Source organism: Fukomys damarensis, unplaced genomic scaffold, assembly GCF_012274545.1.
Source record: "Fukomys damarensis isolate Sample0158 unplaced genomic scaffold, DMR_v1.0_HiC HiC_scaffold_26, whole genome shotgun sequence".
In the NCBI taxonomy this organism is placed as follows: Eukaryota; Metazoa; Chordata; class Mammalia; order Rodentia; family Bathyergidae; genus Fukomys; species Fukomys damarensis.
Window position 1 is genome coordinate 36,395,848 of NW_022900938.1, and position 23,203 is coordinate 36,419,050.

At 38.2% G+C, this 23,203-nt stretch overlaps 1 protein-coding gene across 4 annotated transcripts in view; it reads left to right on the forward strand.

Moving 5' to 3' along the window:
• Positions 1 to 7,868: 7,868 nt before the first annotated feature.
• Positions 7,869 to 23,203, forward strand: part of Cytip (cytohesin 1 interacting protein) — an 81,465-nt gene continuing 66,130 nt past the window's right edge. For 2 of the 4 annotated variants that reach the window (XM_010606775.2, XM_010606771.2), the window contains exon 1: positions 7,869 to 8,011. Coding sequence is in view for 2 of the 4 variants with exons in the window: in XM_010606771.2 (XP_010605073.1) it covers positions 7,968 to 8,011 (44 nt within the window). In the remaining 2 variants the exon portion in view is untranslated. Of the gene's footprint in view, positions 8,012 to 9,474; positions 9,554 to 23,203 lie in introns of all 4 variants that reach the window. The other 2 variants (XM_010606774.2, XM_010606773.2) reach the window with 2 other exon arrangements.

Genomic DNA, 23,203 nt, shown 5'->3' on the forward strand with positions numbered 1-23,203 from the left:
GAAACTCCCTCAGATGCAGAATTTATAGCCGGTGATTCCAATTTGACTCTGTGGAGACTGATTTTGAGTTTCATGTTTTTATTCAATGTGAAACAACTTCCGCTCTAAGCCAACAGAGGCTCTTCATTGTAGAAAAATCCTAAGTAGTTCAAAGGGTCTTTAGTAGCTATACCTTGTGGTATCAAAAAAAGCATTAAAAATAGTGCACCAGTTTAGGCATCTGAAACTTTTAAATCATTTAGAGAACTTTGCAAAGATACCACTACTGCTGATGTTTGTATAGCTATATAAATTTACTTTAAAAATTATAAAATTGTACACTTACACTGTATTAATTTATAGTATGAAAATTATAGCCCCATAAAGAGATTAATTTTTTTTCTCACTGAGTTTATTGGTACATTTTAGGTATACACTATAGTTACGTTCATCATTGGGATTTTGTACCTTTACATGACAGATCTTGGTTCTCATTTTTTCCCATACCTTGCCCTCCCTTCACCCTCCTCCTTCCTTCCCTATTTACCAAACTTTATTTTCATTTTCTCATATTTTTTTCCTCTTAGGGATTAAAAATTTTAGAAAATGATACAAATGCTTGGTTCTCAATTTTGGCCAGTTACCTTAGAACCTCTGGAGGCAGGGCTTAAAAAGTGCCCAGGAATTTACCACTATCTAAGAAAGGTGCATATACATTTATCTTTTGTATTAGGTTTTTCAAGAGAAGAGAATCAATAATATATGTGCATTTATGTGTGTGTATGTATGTATGTATATATATATATATTATAATATATACAAGATAGACAATATATACGATGTGCAATTGCTTGGTTCTCAATTTTGGCCAGTTACCTTAGAACCTCTGGAGGCAGGGCTTAAAAAGTGCCCAGGAATTTACCACTATCTAAGAAAGGTGCATATACATTTATCTTTTGTATTAGGTTTTTCAAGAGAAGAGAATCAATAATATATGTGCATTTATGTGTGTGTATGTATGTATGTATATATATATATATTATAATATATACAAGATAGACAATATATACAAGATGTGCAATATATACAAGATCAGAGTCAAAGGCTGAATGGCCATCTTCAGGCTGGAAAGCAGAGGAAACCAGTCAGTTATCTGTTCAGTCTGAACAGCTGGAGACCTTAGAATCACAGGGTCAGTCAAGCAGCCCTTCTGAAGCTGAAGACGTGGAAACCCTCTGGAGAGCTGCTGATGCAAGTGTGTGGTCAAAGGCTAAAGAATCTGGAGTTCGATGTGCATGGGCTACAGAAGGAGCAGTCAAATGCACCCACTCCAGAAGAGTGGAGAGTGAATCTGCCGGTGTGTGTTCTCCCCTCTTCTACTTTGTATTTCCCCAGGCTCCCACCCTGAGGCTGCCCACATCCGTGGTAGATCTCCTCCACTCAGCTATTGCCCCATGTGCAGTCTTCGCTGGAAACACCCTCATGGACACACCCAGTAGTATTTCAAGTAGTAAAAATAGCTGATAGCAACTGGGGTGTGCAGGGAACCAAAACAGAATGCAAACAGTTACCAAGAAATCTACTTGTGCCAGAAATGAATACTGCAACGGTAATAAATGAGATGAAAAGAAAAAGAATAAACCTAATAATAATAGTGGACAGCAGTATTTTTAATATATTCTAGAAAGTGACTAAAGACTCCACTGCCCTCAAATTTTGTACTCTCTGCAGTAAATTTGCCCCCCCCAAGGGATGTATGTTAATATTCTGAAACAGCTTTGTATGCATCATCGGACCAAGAAAAACAGTAAATAAATTGTAGATAGTAATAGCCAGTTTCCCACTTCACACACACACACACACACACACACACACACATAGAATGACACCGCGAAGTAACAAGTATGTCCAGAACCATAGTTTGTAACTACGATTTTTTTCAGTAAAACAGATTCCAGGACCAAGTTACGGAAAGCATAAGATAAGCCCAGTCATCTTATGGTGCTAGAATGAGTGGTAGCTGATTGGAAGAAGTAGAAGACAGCCTAAGGGAGAGTCTGAAAGCCAGTGCTGGGACAATTTGGACAAAGGTAATATTGACTTATAACCTGCAGAATAAAATAAATATACATGAGTGCATGTTGATGAAAACAGCTAATTGATACACATTGCTGTACACATAGTAATGTTCAGTACATGTGGTTGAGAAATGGGTCCTTCATCTTTTGCTGGCCAAGCTCAAGCCAGCAAGTTTCCCCCTAGCCTTTACTCTGGGTAACTTGGTGGTTGATTGCTCTATGCTCAGGTGGCTCAGGACTCTATTCCATGCTTTCCTTTCCTTCTGACTCAATATTTGCCCCGTCTTTTAGTGGAAAGTGCCTTGGGCTTAGAGGATAGAGCAGTCTCAAAGTCCAGTTCCAGACTTGTATCCCACATATTGGACTGCTCATTTCTCTTCCCTGAGCTTAGTTGCCTCAATAATAAAGGTCTTTGGATTTTAGAGCAAAGATTTGTTTTTCAAACTGTGTTTAAAATTTTTTGTTGTTGTTGCTGTGATGTTTGCTAATTTTTGCTTTTCACCTTTTTTGAAAAGGAACCTTTATTACCCAGAGCTATATCAAACTAATACAGGTACAAGTAGATTCTTTTTTTATGGGCTTGGTTGGGGGGCAGTGAGGGGAAGGGAGTGCGTTGGGGGTGTGTGGTCACGCAAAGCCTGCTCAACTGCTCAGCCCCCTCAAACCACCTGGAATGCCTGGAACCATTGATGGAAACTTTTAGTCCATAGCTTGAAGACTTCAGGAGAGAAAGCATTTACAGTTATTCTGTCACCTTCAGAAGCATTGGTCTTTCCTATAAGACAAGCCATTTATCTTTGTTTGCTTCTATTTCACATTTACTGTATTCTGCTATCTGGATTGAAGTAAAGAGGCTTGATATAGCAGTTTACTTGATGAACATTTCTTGATGATGACTACCAGGGCTAGACATTCAGGGATTTCCTGGAGGAGGTAACTCCTGACTTAGGCTTGGGGGGAGATTTGAATTAGTGGGGAGGAGAACAGAATCCTCTATCAGTGGGAGCTGTGCAGTGATGAGAGGCAGAAACTGTGTTACAGGGAGCTATTAGGAGTTTTCAAGGACAGGAAGAGAGAGTTGTGCAGGGTGAGACATGGTGCTCAGACCGGACGTGTAGTAGAATAGCCCACTGGTGTCCGACACAGCTTAATACCAGAGACAGATATTATTATGGTATATCTTCAAGTAATAACACAGGTGGCTTCTTCAGAAAGATATATATTCCAGGAAGATAGCAGGAAGTGATTAGTTTCCAGGTTTCTTAAAATCAAATCCCCCCAAAAATGTGGGCAGTGTGTAAAGCAAAGCGTTTCCTTGCGTTTCCAAGGCCATGTCCACAGATCTTCTTCTCACATTAAGACAACACTCTTTTTCAGCTCTAGGTGAGAAAGGGCCTGTGCTGATGCCGGAGAACGCTCCTCCATGACGTTGCATTGGTCTGGCTGCGCGCTGTAGCCAGCTGGTCGTTGGTGGGAGCATCCTGCCCTCTGCTGGATCTGGCTGGAAAAGTTAAATTTGCTTTGCCCGCAAAAGAATTAATTAACATTGGGGGCATGTTTAGTTTTATCTGAAAATGAGTATTTGAGTTTATGTTGATGAGGTTTAATTAACTCGAGGATGCATTCCTCATATGATATCTGAATTCTCAGGAGATTTCCAGGTATCCAGCAAAAAAAAAAAAGGCCATTGTGTATCATATGCATACTTCTTCCTCAGTAATTGAGGATACACAGTGCTAGAATTTTTAAAGAAATGTAAAGAATCAAAGCTGCATTTCTAATGATTTTTAAAGTATTCACAGCATGTTGTGATGTGATAGAAAGAACCCAAGGCATACCATTAGACTGCTTGGATTTATATATTAATTCTGCAAGCTACTAAACCTCTTTGAGCCTGTCGCTGCATCTGTAAAAAGATTCTGTGCCCCCTTAAAAAGCTGCTGTGATGATCAGATGAACAAGTAATGTATGCGAGAGCACATTCTTGGGCCCACTGGGCCTGTTCTAAACATGCATGCCATGTGCAGATTCACACAAGAGTACTAAGTGCTGTGCACTAGGAATGTTGTGGAATTATTGATGTCCTGAAATTTATTCTGAGTAAAACTGGAAAACAGATAGTAATGTTTCAAACCTAAAGAATGAAAGGAATCTTCCTAATACGTTGAAAGAAAGCCAGATGTCTTAAACATAATTTTTGCAGCAGGCTCTGGAGATAACAATTTCTTCACTAAGTACCGTCTATCTTCAATTGACTATCCTGTGCTATACAAATTAGTATTTCTCACATTCCTGAGGAGAAAAATGGCAAAAATAATTGCAAACATCATCTTTTACAGAAACCAAACCATCCGTTTATTTTCCTCTCCTCCTTTGCTTCTTTTGATCTGGGCCTCCTTTATTGTTCCCTTCTGTTCTCCTCCGTCTTAATTTTAAACCTGAAAGAAGGAGTTTCTGCAGGCATTGCATTGCTGTCAATGCTTGCTGTTTCTTGCCCTCTGAGAGCAGCTTCACAGGTGGACTGTTTCATTATAATTGGAGTAGATAGGACATCGTCCTAGCTCCTGAGTTGTTTGTCCTGAAGGATGGTGGTATCAATGTGTTTAGTCAAAAATAATAGATATTGTTAAATTAATTTACTTAATTGATTTGATTCTTTTTGTGAACAACTCTGTTTAATAAAAGGATTTTTAAAATCCCATGTGTATTGATCACCTTGCCAGCCTTAGCAAGTGCTATATTGATGTGTTCTAGAAAATTCAAGTTCTACAGTGTTTTAATATAAGTTGCTGAAGACACATAGGAATAAGGTATAATCTCTGTTCATGGCTTTGCTTTTGTTTGTGTGTGCCTTTGTGTATATGTGTGTATGAGTGAGAGAGACAAGCTGGTGATAAGGGAACTAGAGAAGAAATGACTAGATTTCATGTGATCTTTTTTCCTGATAATTTTACATATATCTGTATTTAATTGGTGCATACAAATTAAATAATACCTCTCTATATATAGACTACAATGTCAAATTTCAGTTCATGCATATAATGTAAAATGATCAGATCAGAGTAATTGGCATATCTATCACCTCAAATAAATATTATATTTTATAAATTATACATAAGATTTTTATATTGGAGACATTAAAAATCCTTATTAGTTATTTTGATTAATCACTGAATTAATCTTGTCATCTATAGTTAATATAGAACTATACTATAACATAGAACACTAGCAGACGTCTCTTCCATCTACCTGTGGCTTGTGGCCATTAACTTTCCTCTTCCTATGGCTCCCTTTCCTACACTCTGATACCTGCTATTGTACTCTCTGTTTCCTTGAGATCAACTAGCTTTCACATATAAGTGAGTGGTATTTTTCTTTCTCCCCTTGACTTATTTCACTTAGCATAATATTCTACTGCCATCTTTGTTATCACAAATGACACACTTTTGTACTTTTTATGGCTGAATAATATTTTATTGTTTTGTATATACCACATTTTTTTAATTTTTTTTAATCAATGCACACCTACTTTGATTTTTACCCCTTGGTAGGTTAGTCACTTTCCCATCAATGTGGTGAAATACCTGATATCTGCAACCTAAAGGAGAGGTTTTGGCTCAGAGTTTTCAGAGGATTTAGTCCATAGTTGATTGGCTGCAAGGCACAACTGGCACAGCAGAAGGACAGAGGAAAGCTGCATATCCCCAGTGGCCTGGAAATAGAGAGGGGGCAGAGCCGGGGTCAGTAATACATCCCATAAAGTTACCCCTCCACCCCTCTGAATACATGAGACAGGAGGAATTGTAGATATAAATAATAACCCTTGGATATTGTGAATAGTGCTACAATAAACTTGCAAGGTCTCCTCAATATATTGATTTCATTTCCTTTGGATATATCCTAGCTCTGGGCTTGCTGGACCTTATGGTACCTCTAGTTCTAGCTTTTTGAGGAACCTCCATACTATTTCCCATAATGGCTATACTCAGTTACAATCCTACCAACAGCATGTGAGAGTTCCCCCTTCTCTTCATCCTTATCAGTATTTTTTAAAATCCTTTTCACATGTCATCCATCTAGAAGGATGACATTTTCCACGTTAACAAAGTTTGTGTGTGTGTGTGTGTGTGTGTGTGTGTGTGTTCGTGTGGGAAGCCTGGGTGAGAGCAAGTTTCAAGGCAGAAGGCACCAGAAAAGAATGACATAGTATCATGAAAACCAGTGCTGTGGGTATAGTGGTGAGAAGGTGATATGGAAGGTGAGAGCATGTAGTTTGGGGTCCACTGGAGATGCTATTTAACTGCTGAGGTACGGAGCTTGAATTTTACTACGTATGTGTGTTTTTGCATGGCAGATCACTGTTACGCCTACATGATATGTCATATTCAGCCAGGCGAGTGTTTATTAGAGAGAAAAGTTAGACTGTAAATGGTATTATAGTTCCTTGTGACTTAAAATGTGTGTAAATTTCTAGGAGAGATGTACAGTAGGCTTGGTCAAACTGGGCTGGGTTAATGACTTCCTGAGCAGAGAAGAATTCTCACCTTGCATCTTTAAACAACAGGTTGAATCTCTTCTGATTCATCGCATGCATTATCAAAACACAATCACCAACCTTTTTGTCCTTTAATTTTGGAACACCAGATACTCTCCTTTTTGGAGTTTATTGCCCAAAGAGAAAGATTTAAAATGGATCAGGCATATTCTGTTGTTTTTGTCCGTGAGCCCGCTTGCGGAACAAGGTTCAGGGGCCCAGGCTGGGAGGGCAAGGCACAGAATCAACACACAGACTATGAGGAGGTTTTTGGAATTCTTTCGCTTTATTCAGGAAATGCACAGGCTTATATAGGGTAAAGTGGGGGTGGAGCCAGGCTGGTGCTACTGGATCGCTATTGGATAGGGTAAGGTAGGGGTGGAACCAGGGTGGAGTCGGGATATTTGGCACATCCTTATGGGCCACATGTTAGTTTTTGGATTGTATGCTTCAGGGGCTGAGGTGAATGGAGTCAGGACTTTAGAGGTTCTTGAGAGGATCAGTTCATCTAAGGTCAGATCTCTACACACTCGAGCGGGTGGATTATTCCAGCCGTAATAGGCCTGGGAGTTTTCTCACGAGAGATGGATAAGGCACTCCTGACTCAGTCAGATATTAATCTGATCCTCAGTATTCTACATCTGAATTGCCATTTCATTACATAAAAGAGAAATGTCTGAAAAGACCCATGGATAAAGACTCTGCTTGCTTATCTGATTAATCACAATTGTAGATTATTTATATAAACTGCTTGACATGATATTACTGATCTTAAGTGCTTGTCTCCTCTAGCAATTCCACAAGCACTGAAAAAGACAAAGATTGCTCACTGAAACTTTGTTTATGGCATCTTAAAAGATAGCAACATTGAATTTATATTTCTCAATTCCTATGATTATAATGAGATTTATAGATAATTTTTAAAAATTTGTTTCTGCTCAGAACTTAGTACATTATGGGCATTCTGAAGAATGGAAACCATTCCATTAAACAATTTGGCAAAAATAAAATGTAGTAAGTCCTTAGTGCCTGAGTAGGCAAATAAAAGCATGGAGTAATGTGACTTGCACATAATAGGTGCTCAGTAAATAACTTGAGAAATAATGAAACAGCGAATAGAGTCCTTTTAAAAATAATGTTGCCTGCAATAGTTAGCTCAAGTGCATGTTACAGCAGAAATTGTTCTATGACTACTTGGTCTCATGAGTTAATGTTTAAAAGTGTTTTGAACTCCTTGGAAAAAGAATGATGTTTTCGTTGGCACTGTATCATGTTTGCAGTGGAGCACGAATTCCTCCGCCTTCTCTTCCTCCAGGTGCTGCCCTGTTCACAACCCCCACCTCCACCCCTTCAGGCCGTTGTGATCTCCTACCCGGATGCCAGCCTTTCTTGCTTTTGTCCGGCCAGAACTATGCCTCAGGTAAGGACGGAGCAAACGTTGGGAGATTTCCTTAAGGCTTCTGTGGAGACTCTGGGGAAATGAAACTTGGGTTGGTACTAATGACATCGGAGGGGTTCAGGGAGTGCCCAGCTACAAAAGCAGCTATGGAACAGAGCCCTTCGTGAGTTTCCTAGATTCTCAAGGGGAGGCAGAGGTGTCATTTGCTGATTGCGAGCACACGTCAAAAGTACTAGTTTCTCCATTTCATACGGATAATACAAATAACTCAAAACCTCGACAAGTAGCCAGCAGCAAAATATTTTAGTCTGTTAGAAGGAACCCATAAGATAAATTAGATTTTTTTGTATGAAGAAAAGTTTCAACCATTGTGGTTTCTTTCCCTATAATTTCTTTATATTTTATGATGACAAATAAAGGGATTCTATTTCACAAATGATTGGTCAAGGACGTAATGCTTTTCAATGCATTTGTTACAATTTTAAAAATTGCCTTTATATTTAGGAATACAGTAATTAAACAGTTAAAATGTTACTTGGAAAACAAAAGCTATTTTCTATGTAAAATGGACAATCTTTATGAACAACCAAGCAAGAGTTTGTTTTGTTTGTTTGTTTGTTTGTTTTCTGAGGTTATAACACGCTACCTTTCAATTGATCATATGTAATAAATATCTTAATGTAATACAGGGAGAGCCAGTTACAAGCTCAAAAGAAATAGAATGAATCTGAGTGGCAGATCTTGCCTTAAAGATAGGAACAGCTCCTATTTTTGCAAATTTGTGAAGTGACTTGTTTTCCAAACTAGATCATGAGACTTTCTGTGTAAGTGGAAACATTTCCACTATACATATTAATGTGGAAGTTGCTGTCCATATAGCATATATGCTCTCTCTATAACTTGTTTCTAGGGACTGGAATGAATGTCATGTGGATGACAAATGGTATTCTGTTTAAAAGACCATGAAAATTATGTCTGTTTTTCCTCAAATAAAAATTCAAGTAAGCCTGGCTTTAATTAAACACCATGAAGTTAACAAAAAGTAGGACTTTAGGTTTTTTTTTTTTTTTAAATAACAAAAATTATACAAAGAAACTTTCTCCCTGTGGAGATGTATCCATTGTATCTTAGAGGGCAAAAGGGTAAATTTTGTAGTTTGATTACAGCAGCATTTGGAACTCTGAAACCTTGCAGTCCTCATAAAAGCCACATGTAAAGCATTTCTCTGGGTATGGCCCCAGATAAAAAATGGATTCATTTTGTTACTTGATTCATTACAGAGCGAAGTTCCTATACACATGGGCTTTGGGAATCTTATAGTCATGTTTACATTTTTGTTTCTGTTTTTCTTCTTCTCTATTTGTGACTTGCTGTCCATATCCTGAAATGCATGGGAGTTTGCTTCAGGAAAGATGAGATGGGCAGTGTGAGTCAGGGAGAGATGGTGTTTCCTTCTTGTGTGTTACTGTCCTGTTGTGTTGCAGGAGCTGAGAATACATGTGAGTGGAATGGATGAACATTTATATACTCTGGCACAGAGACCAAGAGGGTTCGCGCACTGAGGTTTGCCAACTGCAATTCTATGGTAGTTTGGGTTTGACACGAGGGGCGATTCTCATTATGTGTTATTTCTTTGACCTGAGGAAGAGAAGGAAACGAACAAATGTTAAAGAAGCGTTTATCAGTATTATTTATTGATAGGAGATCTCTTCTTATAGTAAATAATCAGGAAACTTGCTGTGGGAATGGCTGTCAAGACAGATGTTGAGTTTATAAGATGTAGACAATTTTAGATAATAGGAAAGTTTAATAAATAGGAGACTGTGACATCATTGCAAGAAGATCAGAGAGAAGAGATTACCCAGAAAGCTGAAAGATCTTACTAAAAGAAAAGAGGGAGCTGACGAGAGGCTAAATTTAAGAGTAAAGTGCCAGAACTCAAACATGATATTTTACTAATGAATACAGGGTAAGGCAGGAGGGAGGGAAGGAGGGGAGATATCATTTTCTTGTGTGTATCTACTGTTTTTTTGTTTTTTTTTTTTGTTTGTTTGTTTGATTTTTGTACCGGGGATCGAACTTAGGTCCTTGTACTTGCAAGGCAGGCAGCGGAACCACTGAGCTAAATTCCCGGCCCTACAGTAGCCTTTTGAAGATCAAAAATTCTTATTCCTTCAGATCCATGTCATCCTGAAAGGATAATCAATAATCATTCTAATTGAAGGGAATATGCTTTTCTCGTGACTGCTACGTGACAGGTCAGAAAACCAGTTGGCTTTTAAATGGTTTCTGAAACATAGGACTGAATAAAATGACCAGAGCTCAACAAGAGGCAACTGAAACTTAATCAAATAAATTGCCAACCAAAAGGTAAACTTTCAGTAAGACTCAAAGTGTTCCCCTAAACCCCCAAGTCAGAGTTACTCTTTAGAACTCAACCACCAGGGGTCAGGGCATCTTCTCCAGGAAGCTAAGCTTTTGTTTCCTGCACTTGTGTCTAAGGGGAAAGATACAGTGCAGTGGATCCGGGACTTTTATGTATGTAATACCCATCCCCTGGACAGGGTTCAAATTCTTGTCCCTCCTCTCACCTCTGGTGTTTCTTATTTAGTAAATCTAAGGAAGGTGGATGTGTGTCTCTGGCAATCTTTATTTTGCAAGGGATGAGGGAGTGAAGAGTCTCACCTCTGATGTGAAATTCCTGTGGTTTCTCTGGCTGGTTGATTTGTTAGAGGTTTGTTAGTGTATGGTCCGGGAGCCTGCCCCCAAGACTCAGGGCAGCCTGAATGGACAGGATGCACCTGCGTCACAGGAACCCACACCTGAACCCGCTGTGGTTTTGGAAATGGTGCATTTCCTCTCTGAGAGTCAGGTTCCTCATTTTTAAAATAGGAGAACAATATTGTCTACCTTAAGGGATTCAAATTAATAAGGCATGCAAAGGGCATTAGCAGAGTGACTGGCACACAATGATGCAATTAGTAAAGGTTACCTCTCGTGGTAAGTAGAGAAGGGTGGCACTGAGGCTCTCTTTGGCCAGAAAAATGGTCACAGATAGAGGCCAGGTGTTAACTTCTTGGAGACTATGCTTGGGTCTTGAAGGTCCAGAACCAGTGTCTGCAGGTAGATCTTAGACCGGAGGATGAATAAAGATAAGAATAGGAGATATACTTTCTCACTGAAACAAGCTTTATTTTTTTTTCCAAGAGTATTAATGAGAAGCCCAGATGGCACAGTTAATTGGAATTATAATTGATCCCACAATAGTATTTAAGTCAATAGTTTAATTGATTTTCCTCAGGAAAACCATTATGAGAGCTGCTAAATAAAAGAACAAAGTGAAATTCATTAAATTCTGTGATTTGTTCATATCTGCCACCCACCACTCTGCTTGAAAGTAATGAATGAAAAGAAAATGGTCAAAGAAAGGGAAGAAGCGGTGGTTAAAAATATCAAATAGGCCGCAGTTAAATCAAATGCTTGTTGGTGGTTCAGTGTGATGGCAGATTACACTGTACCAGCTGGCCAGCTCGCATATGGCTGATGCCAAGTGCCCTCCCCAAAAAGAAAAATCAGGAGTAGAGGAGACAGAATTGACATCCTAGATACTCTTCTTAACAAACAAACATGAAATTTGGGGGCATATAGATGTGCGGCAAGAGAGTAACAGCCAACAAGTTAATAGATGGGCGAGAGGGGTGAACTGAGAAGAGACCGTCATTTAAATTCAAATGAGTTGTCCTCTATGCGTCTTAATGTTCCAAGTTCCCTTTCACTCTTGATCCACTGTAATATGACAGATACAGTGGGGCAAACTCAGCATTTCACTCAAGCAGGGTGGTCCTTAAACAAGGACACCTAAGTTATCAGCAAATGCTATCTATTTTTAATGAATTTTATTTACCTAGAACTGATTTTTAGGTTTTTCCCTCATAAATCAAATACAAATATATTTTGGCCAGTGTTGTTACATCTCTAGGTGTTACTGGTATCTTCTCAATAAAGAACCATCATAATAGAATTGGTAATGATGAATAAATGATGAAGAAAAATACTGACAATCACCACCATTTTCTTAATGAACTACCATCTGCTAGGTCATACTTCATCATTAATCTTTACAGTAATCTGTTAGGAGTCATTATTGTTTTGGCCATTTTCCACGTCAGTTCTGAAAAATCACAGAGGTAGAAAATACAAAACTCTTTAGATGAAATAATTTTTAACATATCACTAATTTATTCTAAGTTACTATTTGAGAAACCTAAAAATATAGTGGAAAGACAGTAAAATTAGAAATCTAAATAATCTGAATTGGGCTCTTCATGTACTGTTTACAGTGAGTGATCTAGTAAAAATCAATCTCTTTATGCCTCAATTTCACTAGTGAAAATAAGATTATAACAACTACTTCATAGTTATGCTTTTATAATTAATAAAATACTTGAGAAGGGACTGGAAAATCTGCTGTTGATGTCTTTACAGCATTTTTACTTCATCCTATGTGTTTCTGCTCTCATTGTTTCTAACTCAGACCTTTTGCTCAGTATATAAATTCTCAATCTTCTTAGCAAAATTCTCCTATCTTGAGAAGCCTATGTCAAATGGTGCCTACCAAATTAGCCTTTCTTGATAACATCAGGCATCATTATGATTTGTCATAGTCTTTTTATATTATCAGAACCATGCCATCATATTATTATATTAATTTATTATATATGGTTTATTACTTCCCTCTAATTGCCTAAGATGAGAAAAAATATCATGAAAACTGTGATTAATATGAGAGGAAATGTATAACATACTATCCTGACAAAATAAAAATTTAAAACTATTCAAAGAGAATGCTTTCAATTAAGTTAAATCTATTCCTATGATAGGCTTCCTAATAATTCCCAATGCCCTGACCTCTCAATTTAATTATGATAAAACATCAAATGAAATTAAATTGAGGACCATTCATCAAAATACTTGACTGATATACGCATTATAATAATGTTGTGGCTTGTGTCTAGATGTCTCCCCAAAGCCACAGGCGGTCATAGGTGGGGCTTTTTAGATGTAGCTGGATCTAGAATGTGTGACACTGGGATTGATTCATGGTGCAATGCTAAGATTAAAGGCACTAGCATTAAGGATATGTGTACTACCTGCCCTGAGTAGTCTTACTTGCTTTAAAACAGGTTTCTACTACACAATAAGTTATAAATCTTTTATTTTGAGTGCTATCACTTTTAATCTTGTATAGTTTGCTCTTTGATTTAGTCTCTTTTTTTAAAATCTGGACTTTATATTTATTGTCCTACTTCTTTACTTTTCACTTGTCCATGTCAGTGAACCATTTTCTTCCTAATGGTAAGATCCTTTGTTTACTTGAGTTTACTGAATAATGTGCATATAGATTAAAGTAGCAACATTCTCCATTTATTTTGGGTTTCTGGAATCATAACTGTCATTTGCCTATGTGTAGACCTTTTTTGATCATGGCTAATTGGAGTCCTATATGCCTCATTTATTTGTTTGTCATGTTGTTTTCCCCTAGTTGGGAAGTTTTCTGCCATTACTTCTGTGAATAGTTTTTTTTTTTTAAATGTCATTTGCACTCTCTCTTATTTCTGTTGACTTTGAACAGTCTTATGTTATTTAATATTTATTTATTTATTTTTGCATTGTCTAGCAGCTGCTGGATTAATTTCTCATGGTCTCTTACTATTTTAAAGAAATTTTTCTTTTCCTGGTCACTAATTGCAATCCTATATTCTATATCTAAAATTCTTTCTTAGCATTGGCTCATTCTGCTGCACAAACTTTCGATGGAGTTATTAATCTCTTGGAAATCTGTTTTATGGATTCCACTTGTTTCCTATATTGGGATTCTATCACATTCTTCAGATACTCTATTTTTTAATCTGTGTCTGCTCTAGATTTATTAATTATGTCTTGCACTATAGGCAAATTTCCACTGTTATCTGATAAATTGTTTCTATTTTTTTCCAGATCCTCTTTCATTACCAGTTCAGGGAGTCCAGGTGGTTGAGTATCAGATTGTTCCATCTCATTTCCCTTTGGGGTTGCCTTAGGTGATCTGGAAGTTTGGTTTTGAGACTTGCTTATGTGTCTTCTCATTTCCACACATGCAGCCTACTGTGCCTTTGTGGAGGCAACTTTCTGCGCACCCAGTAGTCTTCAATTCCAGCAAGCCGCCACCAGTGCTGCTCACCAGTGCACTAATTCCTGGATTCAGAATGTTGGCCTTCCGGATCCCTGAGCTGACCTGTTGTCTGGGCTGGCTTCTGACTGGGGGCTTGTGAACACTTGGGATGCTGTCAAGGTGTGCCTCTGTGTCGCTATTGTCTGGGAAGGCCTTTGGCTGATAGCTAGCATCCCTGTGTAGCTATTGTCTGGGACCTCCTTTGGCTGGGGGCTGTGCACCCCAGTTCCTAGTGTCTAAGCAGGATTCTGGCTAGGGTCTCTGCATATATACCAATGGTATTGGGGTGGGCTTCTGGCTGATACTTGTGTGCCTATGCAGCTTTTTCTGGGTGGGCCTTAGTCTTGGGCCTGTGTGCCCAATCTGCTGGGGTCAGGGAGGGGCCCTGGCTGAATCTGCCTATAGCCTTGTTCCGCTCTTGTCCATACCTCTGCTTGCCGGGATCTGTGTGCACTTACTTATGGTATGAGTCGGGTCTCTGGCTATTGCTTGTGTGCCAGTGCAGCTCTTTTCTGTGTGGGCCTTTGGCTCTGATCTGTGTGCCCAAGCTTCGGGGGTCGGGGCTGACCCTGTCAAGATCTGCCTGCAGCAGTGCTACTCTGACACTGCTGCTTGCCTGGATCTCCCATTCAATTCTTTTAACCTGCATGGGCCCAGCCACCTCAAAAATCTCGGGAATTTTCTTTGTTCTCAAACAGTTTTGTTACTCTTGCCTTCCTGCCATATGCAAATAAGATAAAACTCGGTGCACTGTGTCGACCAGTGAACCTACTGTATGTGAAATTTTGTATCCAATAAGGGTGCTGGACCCATATGTAAATGAAAGATTGTAACTTGTAACCCCACCCCTTTCCTAAGTGTATAACAACCCAGCTCTGGCTGAGTTAGTTGGTCAGTCTTTTTATGCAGAAATCTCAGACTGATCCACCGGAGTTAAGAATAACGCTGAACACTTTGCTGCTGAAACTTCTGGGTGTATCTTCCATTCTCCTGGACTACCTGCCTGGAGCTGTAGACATTAGAAGTGTACATACTGGCTGCTACACAAGTCAGTGTTATAGGAGTTTCCATCTCAATTCAATTGAATTCTCCCCTCCAAATCATTAATCAGGTATGAGGTTTTCCAGGTTGAAGAGAGGGGTGTGGTCTTCCCTCTGAGTATTGTCTCCTCCTCTTTCTGACTTTTACAGTTTGTGGTAGTTTGGAGCAGAAAAGAGGAGTTAAAAAGGATGTGCCTTTTACATTTAATAGGGTAGTTAAAATTGCTCCTCCTTTGAAGTTTTTTTCTGTATTTCTGTCCAGTGTGGCCTGTCCAGTTGGTGCCCTTTTCATATAAATCACTGTATGGGAGTTCTCAGATCTCCACTGCCTCAGAACCGTCCTCACCCCATATAGATAGCAGATCCAGCTCCAGTAACCTTTGATTCCTGAAATTTCCCCAGCCCAAACATACTGTTACTAGGGCCCACTCGTTTAGCAGCCAGTCCTGGGAATGAAATATGTCAAGGCAACAGAAACAGAGCTATTTTCCCAAGTATGCTTGGTCCAGGACACAAACATGTAGGTTGCCCCAGCACTGGGCACTTTCCAAGTTTCTTTTACCTGTGGAAGGCAGATTGGCAAGGTGCAGGTGAAGATGTCAAAATTAGAAATAAAATATTGGCTTTTCCTTCTACTAGGCAACACTTCCAGGCTTTAAGAATAAGATTCAAATAGTATAACTGATAATGTGAAATAGGAAGAAAAGGGCTAAAGGTGTAGGAGAATTTGGAGGGATAAGGAAAATGAAATAAGGGAAAGAAAATATATGAGAAAAGGAAAAAATGGAAACAAAGTTTTTGTAAATAGGGAAGGGTGGAAGGGGTGAAGGCAGGGGAGGTGTGAGGGGGAAAAATGAGAACCAAGATCGGTCATGTAAAGGTACAAGAACCCAGTGATGAATGTAACTGTACTGTATACCTAAAAAGGACCAATAAACTCATTGGAAAAGAGTAGTTCTTCTGGCAGCCCTTGCACTTAGCTCGGTTCCGAGAGGCATATCCTGAGGCAAAAGGATGGGAAATAGCAGGCCTACTCCCTTCCCATTCTTACCAAGGATGCCTCACACTTTGATGATTTTCTTCTTCTCTTTCTCCACCTCCATCATCCTTTAGATTTGATTAGTGAGGGGAAGGGCTCCATTTTAAGGGTGATATTTGAGAACAGCAGAGCCATTTCCCTATCCTTTACTAAAGCTTTTAGTTTTCAATTTGATTTAATGTATTGGTACTATTTAGACATACATAATGATCACATCATCATAGGGAATTCGTGCCTGTACATGGTGTGTCTTGATGCCTCTGCTTTTTCCCATTCCCCTCCTCCCTCTTCAACTTCTCTTCCTTTCTTTATTGACAAAGCCTTGTTTCCATTTTAACTTTCTTTTCTCATTTTTGCCTTTTCCCTTCCTTTCTTTCCCCTTCCTTCCTCCCTAGTTCCTCTTTCTTTTTGAGCAACTTCTCCCTATTTCACATTATCTATTATACAGTTTGGTCCTTATTTACACTTTCAGTTTCTCACACCAGAGAGTGTGATATTTACACAAGTATGTCTGATTTATTTCACTTAAGAGTATGATCTCAAGGTGCATCCATTTACCTAGAAGTGTCCCAAATTTGTCCTTTTTTATGACTGAGTAGCACTTCATTATGTAAAAAAACCACATTTTTATTCATTCATTGGTTGATGGGCATTTGGGTGTTTCCAAGATTTAGCTATTACTAACTGTGCTGCTATAAACAGGGATGCACATATATTGCTGTGGTATGATGCTTTTAATTCTTTTGGAAAGATGCCCAGAAAGAGAAGAGCTGTGTCAAATGGAATCTCTAGTTTCAGTTTATTGAGGAATCTCCACACTGGTTTCCACAAAGGTTGCACCAGTTTCCAATCTCATCAACAATAAAGAAGGGTCCCTTTTTCCCCCACAGCCCTGCCAGAAATTGTTGTTGGTTGAATTTTTGATAATAGTCATTCTTTTTTGAGTGAGGTGGTATCTCAGCATTGTTTTAATTTGCGTCTTTTGAATGACAGTGATGTTGAACATTTTTTCATATTTTTTGCCATTTGCACTTTCTCATTTAGGATTTATGTATTCTGAGATCTCAAATGCCCATTTTTGGATGGGTGGGGTCTGATATTTGAAAATTCTTCATATCCTCTAGATATTAGTTGTTTGTCTGAAGAAAAATTGGCTAAAAATTTTTCCCACTCTGGGTTGTCTTTTCACTCTGTTGGTGGTTTCTGTTGTTGTGCAAAAGCATTTGAATAAAATGATCCCATTTGATTCTTTGTAGTATTTCCCATGTCATCAGGGTTTTGTCCATGAAGTCTTTGCCTACACATATGTCTTCAAGAGTTCTACCTGTTATCTGCTCTAGCAGATTTAGTGTTTCTGTTTTAATATTTAGATCTTTGATCCATTCTGATTTTAGTTTAGTGAATGGTGAGAGACATGATCCTAGTTCTAGTCTTCTACATGTGAAAAGTCAGTTTTTCCAGCATTATTTATTAAAGAGGATATCTTGCTTCTGATGAAGGTGTTTGGTGTCTTTGTCAAAGGTAATTTGGCTGAATGTGTTTGGGGTTGTTTCTGCATCTTCTACTTTGTTCCACGGATCCACCGGTCTATTTTTTTTTTTTTAATGTCAGTGTCATGTGGTTTTTATCTCAGTAGCTCTGTAGTATAATTTCAAATCAGGGATTGTGATGCTTCCTGCCTTGCCTTGCCTTTGTTGCCCAGAATTATTTTTGCTATTCTACGTCTCTTCTGGATCCAAATGAATTTTAGAAATGTTTTCCCTAGTTCTGTGAGATATGCTAATAGTATTTTTACTGAAATTACTTTAAATCTGTATAACAACTTTGAGAGTAAGGCTATTTTCTCTATGTTGGTTGTTGCCCAGAATTATTTTTGTTATTTTAGGTCTCTTCTGTATCCAAATGAATTTTAGGAATGTTTTCCCTAGTTCTGTGAGGTATGCTAATCATATTTTGAGATTACATTAAATCTGTATAACAACTTTGAGAGTGTGGTTATTTTCACTATGTTGGTTCTTCCTACCCAAAAGCAAGGGATGTCTCTTCATTTTCTGACATCATCTCTCCCATCTCCTTTTTAAGAGTACTATAATTTTTAATGTAAAGATCTTTTACTTCCTTTATTATACTGATTCCTAAGTATTTAATTTTTTTCTATTCTATGTGAAAAGTATTGCTTCCCTAATTTCTCTCTCAGTGAGTTTGTTATTTGTGTACAGGAATGCTATTGATTTTTGAGTATTGACTATGCATCCAGCTATGAGACTGAATTTGGCTCTTAAATCTAGAAGTCTTTTGGTGGAATTTTGAGCTCCTCTCAGCAGAGTATCATGTCATTTACAAATAATAATAGTTTAACCTCTTCCTTTCATATCTTTACTCCATTTATTTCTTTCTTTTGTGGTGATAATGGACATCCTTGTCTTATTCCTGGTTTTAGAGTGAAAGCTTTTAGTTTTTGACCATTTAGTATGATATTGGCTATTGGTTTTTCATAGATGGCTTTTATTAGATTGAGGTAAAGACCATCTATTCCAATTTTTCATAGGATTTTTTTAATCATGAATGGGTGTTGGACTTTGTCAAATGCCTTTCTACATTTATTGAGATGATCATATGGTTTTTATCTTTGGCTCTGTTAGTATGTGTATTACATTTATCGATTGCTTATGTTGAACCATTCCTGCATCCTAGGCATTAATCCTTTTTGCTCATGGTGTATTTTGATGAAGATAGCTGGTTTGAATTGTTACCATTTTTTTTGTTTCTTTCTCTGATATTGGGCTTCTAATTGCCAACTCTTGGGTAACAGGAAAGCATGCATTCAATAGCCTGTTACATTTGAATATTTTATGGGGCAAAAATTGATATAAAATTGAAAATCTAACAAAAACTTTTATCCAAAATATACAAAGAATTCACAAAATTTAACAGTAAGAGCACAAAAAACTTGTTTCATTGTGTGAAAGATATGAACAGGTATCTCACCAAAGAAGATTATAGATGGCAAATAAATAAATGAAAAGATGCTTCATATCATATGTTATTAGGACTTGCAATTAAAACAATAGCCCTACATAATTCAAAACTTTGATCCAGAATATTCCCAAATGTTGGTGAGGACATGGAACAACATGAAACTCTTATTGCTAGTGGAAAAGTTAAATGGTACAACCACTTTGGAAGACAGTTTGGCAGTTTTTTGCAAAACCAAGTATATTCTTAGCATATCCTTTAGCTACTTTCTTATCACTTAAAAACAATGTCCAACCTACACAACTCTAAGAAGGAAAGGTATTTTGGCTCACAGTTTGTAGAAGTTTTAGATCACAGTTGAGTGGCTTCAAGGCAGTGGTGCATGGCAGAGGAGAAACAGTTCAAGGCATGGCAGCAGGAAGTGGAGGAGGGGGAGAGAGACAGAGAGGGAGGGAGGGAGGGAGAGGGAAGGAAGGAGAGGGAGGGAGAGAGAGAGAGAGAGAGAAGGACAGAGAGAGAGAGAGAGAGAGAGAGAGAGAGAGACAGAGACAGAGACAGAGAAGTAGGGAAGAGATTAAGCCCTTCCAGGCCATGCCTCCAGTGACCCACCTTGTCCAACTAGGCTTCACTTCCCAAAATGACACTTAGGTAGAGCTCAACAGTGGAGTAATCCACTAACTGTTATCACACCATGATTGAACTACCACCCCAAAACCTCACCTGTTAGTGCATGAGGCTTTGCGGGGGTTGTCCAGATCAAAACCATAATACCATAGAAGCCAGCAATTGCATTGTTTGGTATTTTTTCCAAACAAGTTGAAACTTTATATCCACACAAAACCCTGCAGACATATGCTTAGGCCAAATTTATTCATTATTGCCAAAATACAACTCTCCAGAAATCCTTTAAGTAGGTGGATAAACAAACTGCTGTAGATCCACACAATGGAATATTAATTAGTACTAAGAAAAAGAGCTATCAAGTCTAGAAAAGGCATGAATTGACCCCAGATGCATATTACATGAAAGAAGCCAATCTGAAAAGGGTACACAGAATATGATTCTAAGTAATGGCATTATGTACGGAGGCAAAACAATAGAGCCAGACTAAGGTGAGGGGTTGAGAGGGATGATGAGATGAATAGATGGAGTACAGAGGCTTTTCAGGTCAGTGAAACTATTCTGTGTGATGCCATATGTTGAATATATATAATTATACATTTGTCAAAATCCATGGGATATTTAACACCAAGAGTGAATGCTAATATAAGCTATGGACTTTGTATGTGAGAACTCTCTGCACTTTACCCTAAATTTTCTATGATTTTTAACACTTTTAAAGTAGACTATATTAAGAGTAGTAAGCATAAAAATTATAAAGAGATACAGGAATGCAAAACAGAGAGAGCTGCTTTAAATGGATAACAATTTTTATCACCTTTTTGTGGGAGAGAGTAATGCATTGTTGTGTGAGTCCACTTCTTGGACAAAATATGTCTATCAAGTCATTAGGCATAGTTCAGTCTTCCAGCTTCTTTCTGTTTACTCACAGTTACTGATTCTGAGATAACTGGGGCGCAGCACTGGTGAGAGAGGCCACCTCTTCCTGGAAGCTTTATCCTTGACATTCAGTCTGCTTGCTATACCTGCAGTGCACCACAGCGATTGTTCTGAATGATGTAACTGTACAATGACTCCTTGTTTGCTAGAAAAATGGTAGTCCCAAGAAACTAGGTTTGTGTTTTCTCAGAACACTCTTTTCTGTATTCACAACTGAAGCTGATCTTTAAACTAGATTATGAGAACCAGAAAACCAAATTGAAGTTGGCAAGCTGGATATGGTTGTGGTGGAATCCTCTATATTTTACACACTGTCTACAACAAACAAATAATAGCAGTGGAAAACTTATTTAAAATAAAGACGAGAGAGAAACACAGTGGGAAATACAAAGAAGAAAGGGAAGGAAATGGTGAGAGGCCCAAGGATGTGATTTCAGATTGAAATGTGGAGAATTGGAATGGAGTTTAGAGCAAATAGATATTTTAGAACAATCAATGTTATTGATTCCTTCAAAGCAGTGCAGTATATCATATGACTCCAAGGAAAGATCTGTGCATGTTTTCCTTTGAATATGCTGGTGAAAGCCAGTCATTTTCTAAATGAACCAGTTCTTCAGTCAAATTTATTTTTTTAAAATAGACCTCTCATAGCTTTCTATTTTATCTCTGGAATATTCTGATGAAGATATTTTCAAAGGAATGTGTCTTAGAATTCAATCTCCAATATTTTTTCTTCATTTTGTTTGGTGAACTTTCCAAGCTATATAACAAATTGTGATGGGAAATGAGCAACAAAATTAGAGGTAATTTGTCTATTTGCTGTTGCTTTCGTTTTCTATAGTATAAATATTTGGAAGTTCCCGACTTTTCTCACACTCATTCGGTTGAAATTTCCAAATGTCTTAAACGAGTTAGAGGGTAAAGACTTTCTTCCAAACACCTTTCTTCCTTCTTCTTGACTGTAGGCTCTTCTCTTTAGTTAGGGGAATTTATATTCCTCATTGTTAGTTCCCTCCTGGATTTCTTGGTTCTTAGCAAACCCTCCCAGAGTCAGGCCCTTATATAGTTGTTCTCATATAATGGTTCCCTGACCCGCACATTCATGTTCATACTTCTACTGGTCTTTTCAAATTACTCTGGGGCTTCTATCCTATCCTTCATACTAGCGCAAGCCCCATCACCTGATCCCACATTCCGGAAGTGAGTGACCACTTGTGTAGGTCTGGTAGAAAAGAATGTTATTCTCTTTATTTCTTCTTTGGAGATATCACTACATCTTATTTTAAAAAGGAGCATAATTCTCTATGTCTAATACATAGTACTGAAAACAAAGTACTTAAAATGTGTTTTTCCATTGAGTCATCACTGAATTATTTTATGAGAAGAGAATTTTCTTTTCATTCAGTGTTAGTAAGATTATATTCTGTTCTCCATCAGTTAGGATGGGAGAAGCCAGTTGTTAGATCTCCAATGCATGATGTCCTTGAATCCAAAAGCATTAATCATCATGGCGTATGTATTATTTTGCTGCTTTTTTTCTATTGAGCCAAGGATGTGATACGTATGAATTCACACTCCTCCATTCTCACCTTCTTTCTTCTTCCATCTCCACTTTCTCTCTGAAGGTTTTGGCTGACACCAAATACTGTATGTATCCGAGTACCAAATTTTCCTGTGTGTATGGTATTGTGCTCATTTACAGGAACATCTCATGGCTTGGGATGGTCCTCTCTCGGTGAGCACATACCTATTGGTATTATAGCTATGGTTTTGTTTTCAGCTTTGCAATGAGAATTATAAAATGCTAATTTAACTTGGAATGTGGATAGATAGGATTAGCTGCCTTCAGAGTCACTAGGTCTGTTTAGAAACATGGAGCTATATCGCCTAGTTTTTTTTTTTTTTGCCATGTGACAAATGTTCCACTGTTCCTCTTAGAATCCATATTGCCATTAACTATTGATATCTATGTTGCCACTATGGCTTCTAGTTCTAGCATCTGTCCATTCATTGAGGGGGGGGAGGATATGAACCTTCAAAGAACTTAAAGTCTCACAGAAATAGAGATGACAGTTGATATGATGTGGTAAGAAAATCTCCCAAGGTGCAACAGAACAGTACACAAAAGTGACATGTGATTGAACTTTCCTAGAGAAGCACTCTAGAACCTGGAGGAGAAAGGTTTAGGGCTGTGGAGGGTGAAGCCAAGAGATCCTCTTCCAGGGATGCACTGGGATTCTAGAAGCACCAGGACAACAGAGTAGGAAATCAATCATTCAAGTTTGGCCAGGCTCTGACAAGCAATGGGGAAATGAACTTTAGTCTTGCTTGCTCTTGATGATAGCATTGTTGATGTTTTGGGAGTGTCTTCTCAGTGTATGTAATAT